Genomic DNA, 12,129 nt, shown 5'->3' on the forward strand with positions numbered 1-12,129 from the left:
AGAAAGTATATTATAATATTTGAATTTTAAAATAATAAAAGGAATGAAAGGGCTAGTATACTTAATAAAACAAATCAAATATAAGGTGGGAAAAGAGAATAAAACAAAGTGATGAATAGAGAAGGACAAGTAATAGCAAGGTAAATTTACTCCTACATATATCAATAGACAATTCAACTCTCACTACTTTTTAAGCTTGCTTTCTCCCTTGTAGTTACTTTCTCCATTAAAAAAAAAGTTGTTTACTTACTTTTTATGAATTTAAGACAAGGTCCACAGGGTATACAGGGTCTCACTACGTAGATCGGACTCGTAATGATCCTGTTTTCAGCCTCCTGAGCGCTGGGATTACACGTGCATGCCACCACGCCCATCTCAATAGCCACCTCAGTGTGCCCCGGGGGCAGGGCCAGCATGGCATGTTGGGAATCGAACCCCAGCCATTGTGCTCTGCCGAAGCAGGCACTTTAGTCCACTGAGCTATCTGGCTGGGCTTTCCTTTTTTTAAAAGTCATTTAAAATCTTCATTGTTTTTCATATGGGCAATACTAAGAAGAGCTATGTTCCTTTCAAGAAGAGAAGTAATGTGCTGATAAACAATCTGATTCAGTGAACTAGGTCTGTAGCTTAATAACAGCCTCTAATGCATCTTTCACTTATAGTAAGAAAATTATGAAATGATATAAAATATGAATTGAGACCTTCATGAAGACATACATAAAGAAATATCTAATATTTTGCATTGGCTATGGTATAAAGATTGAGTGGTTATTTTTACACTATTTTTTTATTGATTTATCCACAAGAAGCTTCTATTAGCAGTTTATTTGTTTCTTCTATATATTTTGGAATGATGCTCTCCTCATGCTTTGGTGTCCAGGACAAGAGCAGAAACATAGGTTTGTCTACCTTTATTCCCAGCAATATTATTTTCAAATTTGAATGGATGGAAAAGATGTGATATTTTTATACAATGGAGTATTATTCAGGTATAAAGAAAAACAAACTTGAAGCCTTTGTAGATAAGTGGATGCAACTTGAAGCTATACTCATAAATGAAATAAACCAGACCCACGTGTGTAAATATTGAATTATCTCCCTACTGTAAGAACTCAAAAGAATAAAAATTGAAAGGTATAATACAGTTTAATGGAAAGAAAGAAGTTAAGGATTGAACAACAAAGAAAGAAAAAGGAGAAAAGTCAGGAAATATGGTAGGGGCAAAACTATGCATTTATATAAACAAAATGGCTAAGGCAATGGTCCTGAGAATTTCAGTCATCTTCAAATGAAAGTCGCTAGTTTCCCTTCCTTTTACCCTGGATGACTGTGATGTCCATTAAGCACAACAAGTCTTCATTCTTCAAAGGAACTATATTCTGGAAAACTTGTTTCCAATTCAAACTTATTGGGAAAGAAAATCATATTCTTACGTTTTAAATAACGCTGAAATTGATCTTTTATAAAATGACTTGTTTTGAAGTGAAAAGGCAGATATGTTTCTCAGGTGACTTCAGTCAGGGTGTGGTGGGGGTTGGGTGCATATGTATCATTACAATATGGTAATTCTTCCTACAGTTGTCCCAGTGGAATTTCCCAACTGTTTATATATGTGTTTTAGATGACTTCATAAATATAGATTCTCCTTCATACGGAATCTGCCATTTTTGTCTTTTTACTTTTCACGGAGATATCATTGATATCTAAAGGAAAAGGTCCTGTCCTCCTTTAATCCTGATGGTAGCTGGTTCAGCTGACAAAGTACCATGTCTGTTTGGTATTTGACTATTCAGAGACAGAATCCCAAATAAAGTCTCCTCCCAGCTGGGCTAAATTCTTAACAGATGCTGCAAAGTAATGCTGCCTTGCCTTCATGATCTTTGCATAACTCATTAACATGATTACAAAAAAGCTTTTTGCTTTAAAAAAAAAACTCAACGTTTTTCTCACTTTAAGATAGTTCAAATCCTTTTGGGATGGGAGGTGTTAACTGAGCAGAATTGGTTTCATGACCAACTACAGATGCTAAAATCTACAGATACGTAAGTCCCTTATATAAAATAATATAGTATTCATGTATAACTTATGTAGATCCTTTTATATACTTTAAATCATTTCTCTATTATGTATAATGGTTAAAACACTGTAAATGTGGCCTGAAGAGGTAGTTCAGTAGAATAAGCACTTGTCTGGCAAGCACAGAGTCCTGAAAAAAAAACAAACAACAAACAGTGTAAATTCTTTTTTTTTTTTTTTAAATCACAGTACTCTGGATTTTTTTTTTAAATTTATGTATTTATTTATTTATTTATTTATTTAGTGTGTGTGGCCAGCTCAGCCCACCAGGGGGCGGGGCTGGCTGGCATGCGGCGCTGGGGGATTGAACCGCGGTCCTTGTGCTTTGTTAAGCTTAGCTTGTTCTAAGTAGGTGCTTTAGACCACTGAGCCATCTCACCAGCCTGTAAATTCTATATAAATGCTACATAAACAACTATTGCACTAAACTATTCAAGAATAAATGCCTACATTTTCAGTACACATGCAGTATTTTTCCCAAAATTTTTCTGAGATTTGTTTAATCTATGAATGCAGAACTCACAGCTATAGAAGAACAACTGTATGCATATATTATAAATAATATGATTTATTTTCAAAAATGTAAATGAAAATATGAATCTATGTTGTATATAAAAAGAGGGAAATGATAAATGATGCATGCACATGAGTACAAGTGGAAAGGATATTCATGTTCATCATGTTTTATAAAATTTCTTTACAGGTTATTATAATTAAATTTAGCAACAGAGAAGATAGATATTGTTGAACAGCGAGGATGAGGAAAGCAAGAGGGAGGGCTCGCGTAGTTCACTGCTGGGATGCTTGGCTAGGACCCCCCAAGAAGGGCCTGAGTTCCATCCTCAGCATCTCGAAAGCAAGAGTGGATGTGGGGCAGTCAGCTAGGAGACCATCTTGTAGTAGTTTAGCTACCTTCTGGTACATAATCTCTGGGGTTGGCAGAGGAAAGCATTAGTACATGTGATCACTATTTAGGCTGCATAATTGAGTTGCTAAACAGAGTAAATTAGAGATGATTATCTGGAATCATGCTTGGCATCTGGTAGGCATTAAGTTGTTTTTTTTTAAGAATGGATTAGAACATAAATTTGAATAAGAGAGAGTTGTAGGGATGCCTTTTGGATCCTTCATTTCAGCAGCTGAGTGTGTAATCATACCATGAACTAAAATGGAAAAGAAAAGAAATAGCACATTTTGGAAGAAAAATTTGGGCAAGTTGAATTTGAGGTTTCTTATAGGTCACCAAAATGTAAGCTTTGGTTAGGTATTTATATAGAGAGCTCAGGAACAGCTGATTTCTGAATTGTTAGCCAATGAAATAACTGAAATAATCACCTCAGAAAATTGCCAAGGAAGAGACTCTAGAGTCAAAGTCAAACTGATTCAGTACATATACCTGAGATAATAATATTGAGTATATGAGGGAAGGAAAAAGTCAACAGGGAAGCCTAAGGAAAAAAATTGGAGAAAAACCAAAAAAGAGTAACAATAAGAAAATAAAAAATAGAGTATTTTAGGAGAGATGTAGTGTGCAAGACTTATTGAAAACTCAAACAAGATGAAATTCGACAATGAACAGTAAGACCTTGTTGGCCTGACAGAGCAATTTGAAAGAGAATCAAGGCTGACCCTGCTCTAAGTGGGGTTGCAAAGCTGAATGAGAGAAGAGGAATGAGGCTATGGGAAGTATGAGTGGACCAACTCCTTGCAGGAACCAGTCTGGAAAAGTAGAGAGAATAGATGAGGATTTGCTGGACGCTGCTGGAAGAGGATAGGATTTATTTTAGAAGGTAAGTGACAATTTGATACAGTACAGTTCAGTTCCCAACCAGCTAGATGCCCCAAATGGCAAGTTTGTGCTTTCGAAAATTTAAGAATGAATTCTAGCAACCAATTAATACTAGTTGAAGAGTAGGAAGAATTTATTGATAGAAAATTTCTGTCTATCTGAGAAGGACAGAAGAAAGCCCAGAAAGTAGACTACCACCAACTTGACTCCTTAAGGGGGTTTTAGTGAGCAAAGCCAAGAGGTGAGGCAACCTTAAGGTGGGACAGAAATATAACCAATCAGTAAGATTACAAGCACAGGGGCTGGGGAGATAGGTCAGTGGTCTAAGCACCTGCCTGGCAAGTGCAAGGACTAGGGTTCAATCTCCAGTACCATGTGTAGTGCCAACCTGGACTGTGCTGGCCACTGAAACCAGGTGGGGTGATGCATGCCTGTAATCCCAGTGCTGGGGAGGATGAGTCAGGAGCATCACTAGGAGTCCAAGCTGCATAGTGAGACCCTATACCAAATAAATAAACAAAATAAAACTTAAAGGGTTACAAATATAGCTGCTTAGGAAGGTGGAACAAAGCTATGATCAACCAATATGTATATAATTATAGTTAATTGGATAATATTGATTATATGGGGATCAAAAGAGGAAACAAATCATGTAGCAAACACACATGGGTAGACTGACCCTTTCTGGAAGGGGTGTGGTAAGGAGGTCTGCTCCTCCATCCTAAGGTGCCAGATGCCTACTTAGAATATTAATCACTGTTGTTCATCCCTGGGTAAAGTATATGGGTGAGTAGTTCTTCTTTTTCTTGAATCCTGGCCTTTAGTCCATGCACCTGGCCACAGTCGTTTTCTGTATTGACCTCCAGAGGGTCCAGTTCTGTCCTATTTCCTGCAGTTTTCCTATCTAAGAACAATAATTTGAGTATATATCAGCTCAAGTTGTAAACAGTAAATTGCAAGGCAAAACTATAGTTTTAAAAGAGGAAGGGAATGCTTGTTAGTGTAATGTCTCTGAGAAGACTAGAAATTTTGAGAATAGAAGAATAGAGGAATTGAAGGAAGGACTTGGAAAGAGGGATGGGACTCAGTTACCACAAAAAGGAGGGAAGAGTGTACGGAGGTGGAAGCATGGTTGTTGTATGAGTTCTCCAGCAAGAAAAAGCAGTAGCTTTTAGTCATATGTCTTTAATCCACTCTGAAAAGTAGGGAACAAGGATGTTTACTAACAAGGTAAAGGAAGGCCAGGAGTTGTATGGCAAGCAAAAGGAGCTTGAGATAATCATTTCAGAAGAGATGCTGAGCTGGTAAGAGAAAGAGTAGGATTTCTGGACAGTGTTAAATGTGTGGTAAGGTAGAAGTCCCTTAAACATATAAATGAGGCAGAAAGAAACATAAATCCAACTACTTCTGTATTTTTACCCATGACTACACTTGCAATTGTTAAAACTTTGGAGATATTTTGAAGATCTATTTTTAACTGGCAGATAAATTTATAATTGTTTCCTTTACTGATTATTTCTATCTGCAAATTTAATGAACAGTTCTGATCCTTTGAAAGTTCTGATTCTTTTGGACTTCTGCAGTGAATCTTCCTGGTGTAAACATAGTGGAGAGCGAACACTTGACTAGAGAGTGACTGGGAGCCAAGACATGAGGATGAGACAGTGCTGTAGAGAGGAGAGTGTGGTGATGGGGGCTGTAGCTATTGATGCCAGTGGTGGGTCTTGTAAGACTCAAGAATCCATTTGTGGTAGCCCTACTGTGAATCCCAATAATAATGACTGTGTATTGAGGGTTTACTATACGGCAGGTACCATGTAAACTATTCATTGCCTCATGTAATTCTCAAAATTGTATGGGATGCAGTATTGACTCTGCTTTCTAAAATTTAATTAAAACTATGCATAACCGCTCTACTAATAAGTTTTAAATCATATTAAGTATATTCACATTGCTGTGAATAGTCATCTCTAGAAAATATTTACCTTTCTGAATTGAAACTTTGCACCTATTAAAACAATAATTCCACATTATTCCCATTTTTCAAGATAAGCCATGTAGGGGCTGGTGAGATGGCTCAGTGGTCCAAAGCACCTACTTAGAACAAGCTTAGCAAAGCAGAGGGACCATGGTTCAATCCCCAACACCACATGCCAGCCAGCCCCGCCCCCTGGTGGGCTGAGCTGGCCACACACACACACACACACACACACACACACACACACAAATAAATAAAATTTAAAAAAAATTTTAAAAAAAGATAAACCATGTAAAAAAAAAATGTTTTCCAGGGACACCGAATTGGCTTGGGTCTTTAATTTATGGTCTGATACCAGGCATGGTGGCACATGCCTATAATGCCTGAAATGGTAAGGCTGAGGCAGGAGAATTGCCATGAGTTCAAGGTCAGCCTGGGCCTCATAATGAGTGCAAATCCACTCTGAACTACAGAGTAAGATTCTGTCTTAAAAAAAAAATGTCATTTATGTATTTAGAAGTGCTTCATTTGAACTGGATATAAATTTCCAAACAGAATTATCAGTTTGTACCTTAAGTTCCTGGTTCTAATAAAGAAGGATTGTACTGAGATAATAGAGTGGTCAGAGATGCAGTATACCAGAGTCCTTTTTAAGGTCATTGTGTAGTCCAGACTGATGAGTTTTCTGTTTCACAGCCTTTGTCACTCATAATGCATACTTTAGGTTTCTGTGTTTCTCTTTTATTTACAGAAGAATAATTCCTTTTGATGACCATCAGTTAACTGCTTTGAATTACCTTTCAGGCTAGAATGGCTAACTATAGGCTCATCTAATGAAAGGTACCACTTAACTCAAACTGGAAGCTCTTCTTTAAAAAAAATATAAAAAAGAATTTGTTTTTCTTGGCAATTTAAACATATATAACAATTTAAAATGAATACACATAGTGTTTTCTCCTTGTTTATTTACTAATTCTGATCAGAAATTAAGCCAGGAAAATTGATGGTATTCATTGGATTTTAACTGAACAGAGCAGCTTCTTGTAAGTTCCTCCTGAAACTGGTAATTTATGAAGTAATTATAGCCTGACCATCTTTTACTCAGATTGAACAGAGAAAATAAAACAAAGAAACTGTATTACTTTTCCTAGTAATCTTATATTTCTTTTGTACCCTTGTATTTTCTCTCTTTAACTTCTTTCTGTAAAGTCATGCTTACCTGCTGACTATATACATCAGTTGGCAATACAGTTTAATATGTTGCCTGGATACAGATATTTGGAAATATAGGAGCACAATTTATACCTTATTTTGTTGCTAAGGAAACTGGGAAACTTTGAGATTTTTCCTTTGCAGACCAGCATCAAAAACTGGAAAAATCTATTAAGAGTTTTAGAAGAATAAACATATGTGTGACATGGGCTATTTGTGTTTCTACCCTGAGAAGTTAGTATTTATAAGCTTGTATAGCCTCTTTTTGCCTGTGGCATAAATATTGCTTTCTAAGCCTTTTTTTAGTAAAGTCTGATCATATGCAATGGCATATGGGGGTGGTCAGCATATTGAAATATAAACACAAAGCATACTTGTAAAGCATTTATAAAGGCAGGCTATAAATACAATCGTTTGGTGCTCTAAGGGATAACACTTAAGGGATTTTAGTTCTACAAACCTTCCTTTCATAATCAGCACATACGATTTGAGAAGTTCTTTGCTTATGTGAACTCTACTGGAAAATCATCTCCAGGAAAAACAAACAAGAAGTTAATATGCAGAATCTATTTTGTTTCTCCAGCTACAAGGAAATATTATTATGCCACTCTGAGATTTCCTTCAAGCAAAACTCTGACAAGCATTATTAATATTATTGAGGCAGACAGTGTGAGTGGTTAAGTTTAGTACAGCAGGAAAAACTCCGTCTGCTCTGGCCAGCCAACTGGAACTTTTAACAGGGATATATCATTGTGTGCCAACACATAGCTGCTCATGAAAGAGAATGTTCTCTTCCAGACTATTCCTTTCATAAAGCTTAGCATTCTTGTTAGAGATCATCATCTTCTAAAAACTGCTCAGCTCGCTGGTGACTGCAGGAAGCACCTTGTCTCCTGTCTCTATACACAGAGCCCAAATAGTGCTAAAAAGGGAAATGGAACATATGGTAATAAACTCTCTGAAGCTTTGATGCCAGGTTGTAATCAGCAACCAGGGTAAGAGAGATACTGGCAACCATGAACTCTCCCCCCAGGGCCTCATTAACAAGGCCAACTGTGCCACAGTGGAGGAAAACAGACTTGAGGAAGACGGCATCCTTTTGAGGTGAACTCTAGATTTTTCTTTGGCTGGAAGGATGAAGGATTGGAAGGAAAGATAGCTTCATAAAAATAAAGCCTGACAAAAACTGCTGCTTTAGTGACCCCTTTATCAAGTGTCTGCTCATTTGGCAATGTATACATTGATGTGCTTTGGAACATTCACTTAGTCTGAAGGTGATATAGAGTATCGAACCAGATGGAATTTGAAGATTCACTGTCTGGCTTCTACTCACTGGCACCATGTGGTGGTGAGAGGTCTTTCTTTACTTCAGCTGCCCATAGGTGGAAAAGAGTGGGACACTGGGAGTGAGTATGCCTGGCTAGTGTTCCCTAGAATCCTCCTGTCACAACCCTGTGCTCCTCCTGCATGTGAAGGCATTGCATTGCAGCCATTTCTTTTTTCCTGTGGGAATGAGAAGACAAAAGAATGATTTTATGGATAGTGCCAAGACAGTATTTCTTTTTCTTCATTTTAAATTTCAAAGGGCTGTCTTGCACATAAGTTGTTCTGAGGGGAACAGATATTATCCATGTACATTCTGTCACTTCACATTCCTCCAGCTCCTAACCTTTTAACTTATTAGAGATAATTTCCCGAAGTGTTATGGCTTTACAGTGTGACTCTCCAGAACTCATCTCCTACCACTTTACCCTTTGTTCACTCCATGTGCCACGGGAGCCTCCTTGCAGCTCTTAGAGTGTGGCTGGTACACACAGAGCCTCTGTGTGTGTTCGAATCCAGCCATCCATGGCTGGCTCCCTCCTCCTCAGGTCTTCACATTAGTGTCTCCTTTTTAGTCAGTGCGCTTTGTTTCCTACTGCACATGGCTTCCCACCTTCTACTTGCACAACCATTGAATTTCCCTTAAATTTTCTCACAGAATGCCTTATACTTTGACTTTTTGTTCCCCCAAAGACATGGTCAAATCTCAACCTGTAGTATCTAAAATTGTGATTTTATGTGGATATAGTGGCTTTGCAGATATAATCAGATCAAAATGAAATTATGAGAATTGGCTGTACTCCTACAGGGCTTACATCTTTAGGAGAAGAGAAACACATGAGGCAAAGACAAAGACACAAGAAAACATGTGTGATGGTAGAGCTGACATTGAAGTGATACAGCAGAAAACCAAGGAACACTGAAGATTTACTAGCATCAGTCATATGGATAACTCACAACTACTGTGGAATACTGAACTATATTGGATTGTTTTGCTGAATTCATACTCCTACAATATTTAAATGGCAATGGAATACCCGTCTCTGACAAAACTAAACAAAAAGAGGAGATACAAATGAAGAAACATTTTGTCTCTGTTTATACAAAATAGTTAGGATAGATGCACAGCTACTTGCTTTTAATTCAATGAGAAGATTTGTACCAATAGTGTTTGGACAGGATATCATGTCTGCATCTTGTACTATGAATAACCACTATGAAGACAACAATATACAATGTATTAATTATTGAAATTATTCTACTAATCAGTTTTGAAACTATCTCATTGCTATTTGTTTCTCAATAAAATTAATAGAAAAGGCAAACAATAAAATCTTTTTTTAAAATTTTTTTTAGTTATTTGCGGGGGGGAGGCAGCTCAGCCCACCAGGGGGCAGGGCTGGCTGGCATGTGGTGCTGGGGGATTGAACCGTGGTCCCTGCGTTTTGCTAAGCTTGTTCTAAGTAGGTGCTTTAGACCACTGAGCCATCTCACCAGCCCCTAAAATCTTGATTAATATATAAAAAAGATTTCCTGGTACTACTATAAGATATATAGAGGCAAGAAAGGATTCTACTTGTAGTTGTAGAGGGAACATGGACAAGCTGATTTGTTCCTTTTGGACTTTCAGCCTAATCATTGTAAAACATAAATTTAGGTCATTCTATGTGGTACTGAATTCTGAAGCGAGCCACATATCTGGTACTTTGAAAGAAACTCGTATTATCACAGTACCTGCTGTATCCCATATTTTATCTATTTACTATGCTTATTGTCTGTTTGCCTGACATGTAGCTCTGGCTCTTTGTCCCACATCACAGTGAAATACTCTGGATGTGACCCAATCTCCCTTCTGCCTAAAGACTGATCAGACACAAAGCTTCATTGGTGAGCTTGCTAAGGAACTTCATAAACATAAGCTGAAAATTCTAGCTCTTTTCCAAGGATAGGGGGAGAACAGCCTGAGATTATACCAGCTTGAAGACTATGTAAAAAGCCATCCATGTGTGCTCTGCCTAATGCAAGCCACCTACCTGGACCAGATAATGAAAGTTTAGGAAAATGCCTTTGTATTAGAGATAAAAACATGGATTGCTAATCAGGAGATAGAAAGAATACACACCACAGACAAACCAGGGGAGTTATAATGATATCTTGTCAGGAATTTGCTCATTTTATTTTTTCCTTGTGCTCTCTGTTCTAATAGCTTTAAATTTTTTCATAGTACTCAGTGTCTCAATAACCCTATGCCCCAAAGGAAAGTGTGTTATATTTGTAACACAATATTCTATGCAGTACTGAATTCTGAAGCTAACCATGTTAGGATAGCAATGTACATTGGGCAGAACATTGCTCAAGATTGCTTTAGAGCATTTAAATGACACAAAAAACAAACATCCATCATTCTAGAAATACCCCTTACTTTGTTCCTGGTCTGTAAATATAAATGGAACATGTTAGGGGCAGAAATAGTGAGGAACACAAAAGGTAAGAAAACAAAGACTCTTATGGCAGTATAGAGTAACATCTGGGTAATAAACATTGGAGGTGAATTGAACTTAAATTAGATTCTAAGACTCAGTTACTCTGGATGGTCACTAACCATAAATCTTAAATTATCCTGCAATAATAAATACCTCAATGTGTGGTTGTGGAGTCTAAATGAAATAACCATGGAAAATAGCTCAGCACATGACAAACAGTACACCCTGTTAGAATGTCTTCTAAACCAGCTTTTTTTTAACTTAGAGATTTATTTTAACATAGTGTCAAAGAAAATCTAGTGAAAGACTCATCTCACTGCTTAGAACTGCTCAGAATTTCCTCTGAGGTAACAATCTGAGTGTGCTGTTGACAGTAACTATTATCGTGGGAACGGAATCATTCACAGCCTTTCTGCTTGAGGACTGTGCCGCTTCTCATCATTATCCTTTTCATCTTACTTGACGATTAATGCATAATCTAATGATCCTTTCACTGAAATAGTCCTTTTGATGACAGGGTTTTCAAGGTGTTTTCCAGTCACTTATTAATGAGGCAGATCCACTCATTCTGCTATATCCTATCACTGAGAAATTTCCAAATTTCAGAGGAACAGACGATTTTCTATTGGAAACAGTGGGATTTTCTAGAGGTGATAAAAGGGCAGCCTCATAAATTCTAGTGAATCATGTTGAAAGTAAAAAGATTAGTTCAAGAATTAAATTTATAATTTTTGAAGAAAGCTGAAGACAGTCACCTTTGAGAATACCAGAGGGTTTGGGTAGCTGAGCCGAGATATGGTTTGAGATTCTACCTGGAGTTGACATCATGGGCCTGTGGTTGGTCATTCCCAGAGTGGCCACTGCATGCATCCACCGGTTCAGTGATGGGGGCAAGGAAAAAAGGATTGCCCACTTTCTGTATCAGTGGAGTTTGATGGAAAGAGACAGGCTCATCTCTGGAGTTAACCATTACTGTGTGTCAAAGGGTTTGTAGAATATTGATTAAGGAAACTTTTTCCTGACTGGTGAAAAAATAACTCAGTTACAGTCATCTCACCTTGCTGGAAAGTTTAAGCAGTATATTACGTGTCGTGCAGTTTAGTTTAGTGAGCTTTGTAATGTTAAAAACAAAATGAGAAACAAAAACAAAACAAAATAAATTTATAACTTTTGCCTTTCAAATGTTGACTCATTGCACATTCTCTTGAAATACTTTCACAGAATGCCTGGATGGTTATGTGACATGGAAACAAGGCTCCTGCAGGTTT

General features: G+C 37.4%; 1 protein-coding gene across 1 annotated transcript in view; it reads left to right on the forward strand.

Moving 5' to 3' along the window:
• Positions 1-11,855, forward strand: part of LOC111812793 (NADH dehydrogenase [ubiquinone] 1 alpha subcomplex subunit 1-like) — a 16,462-nt gene extending 4,607 nt beyond the window's left edge. The window contains exon 2 of the mRNA XM_023701884.1: positions 11,667-11,855. Coding sequence (XP_023557652.1) covers positions 11,667-11,855 — 189 coding nt within the window. The remainder of the gene's footprint in view (positions 1-11,666) is intronic.
• Positions 11,856-12,129: the final 274 nt, after the last annotated feature.

The sequence above is a fragment of the Octodon degus genome, unplaced genomic scaffold (genome assembly GCF_000260255.1).
Source record: "Octodon degus isolate 3935 unplaced genomic scaffold, OctDeg1.0 scaffold00142, whole genome shotgun sequence".
In the NCBI taxonomy this organism is placed as follows: Eukaryota; Metazoa; Chordata; class Mammalia; order Rodentia; family Octodontidae; genus Octodon; species Octodon degus.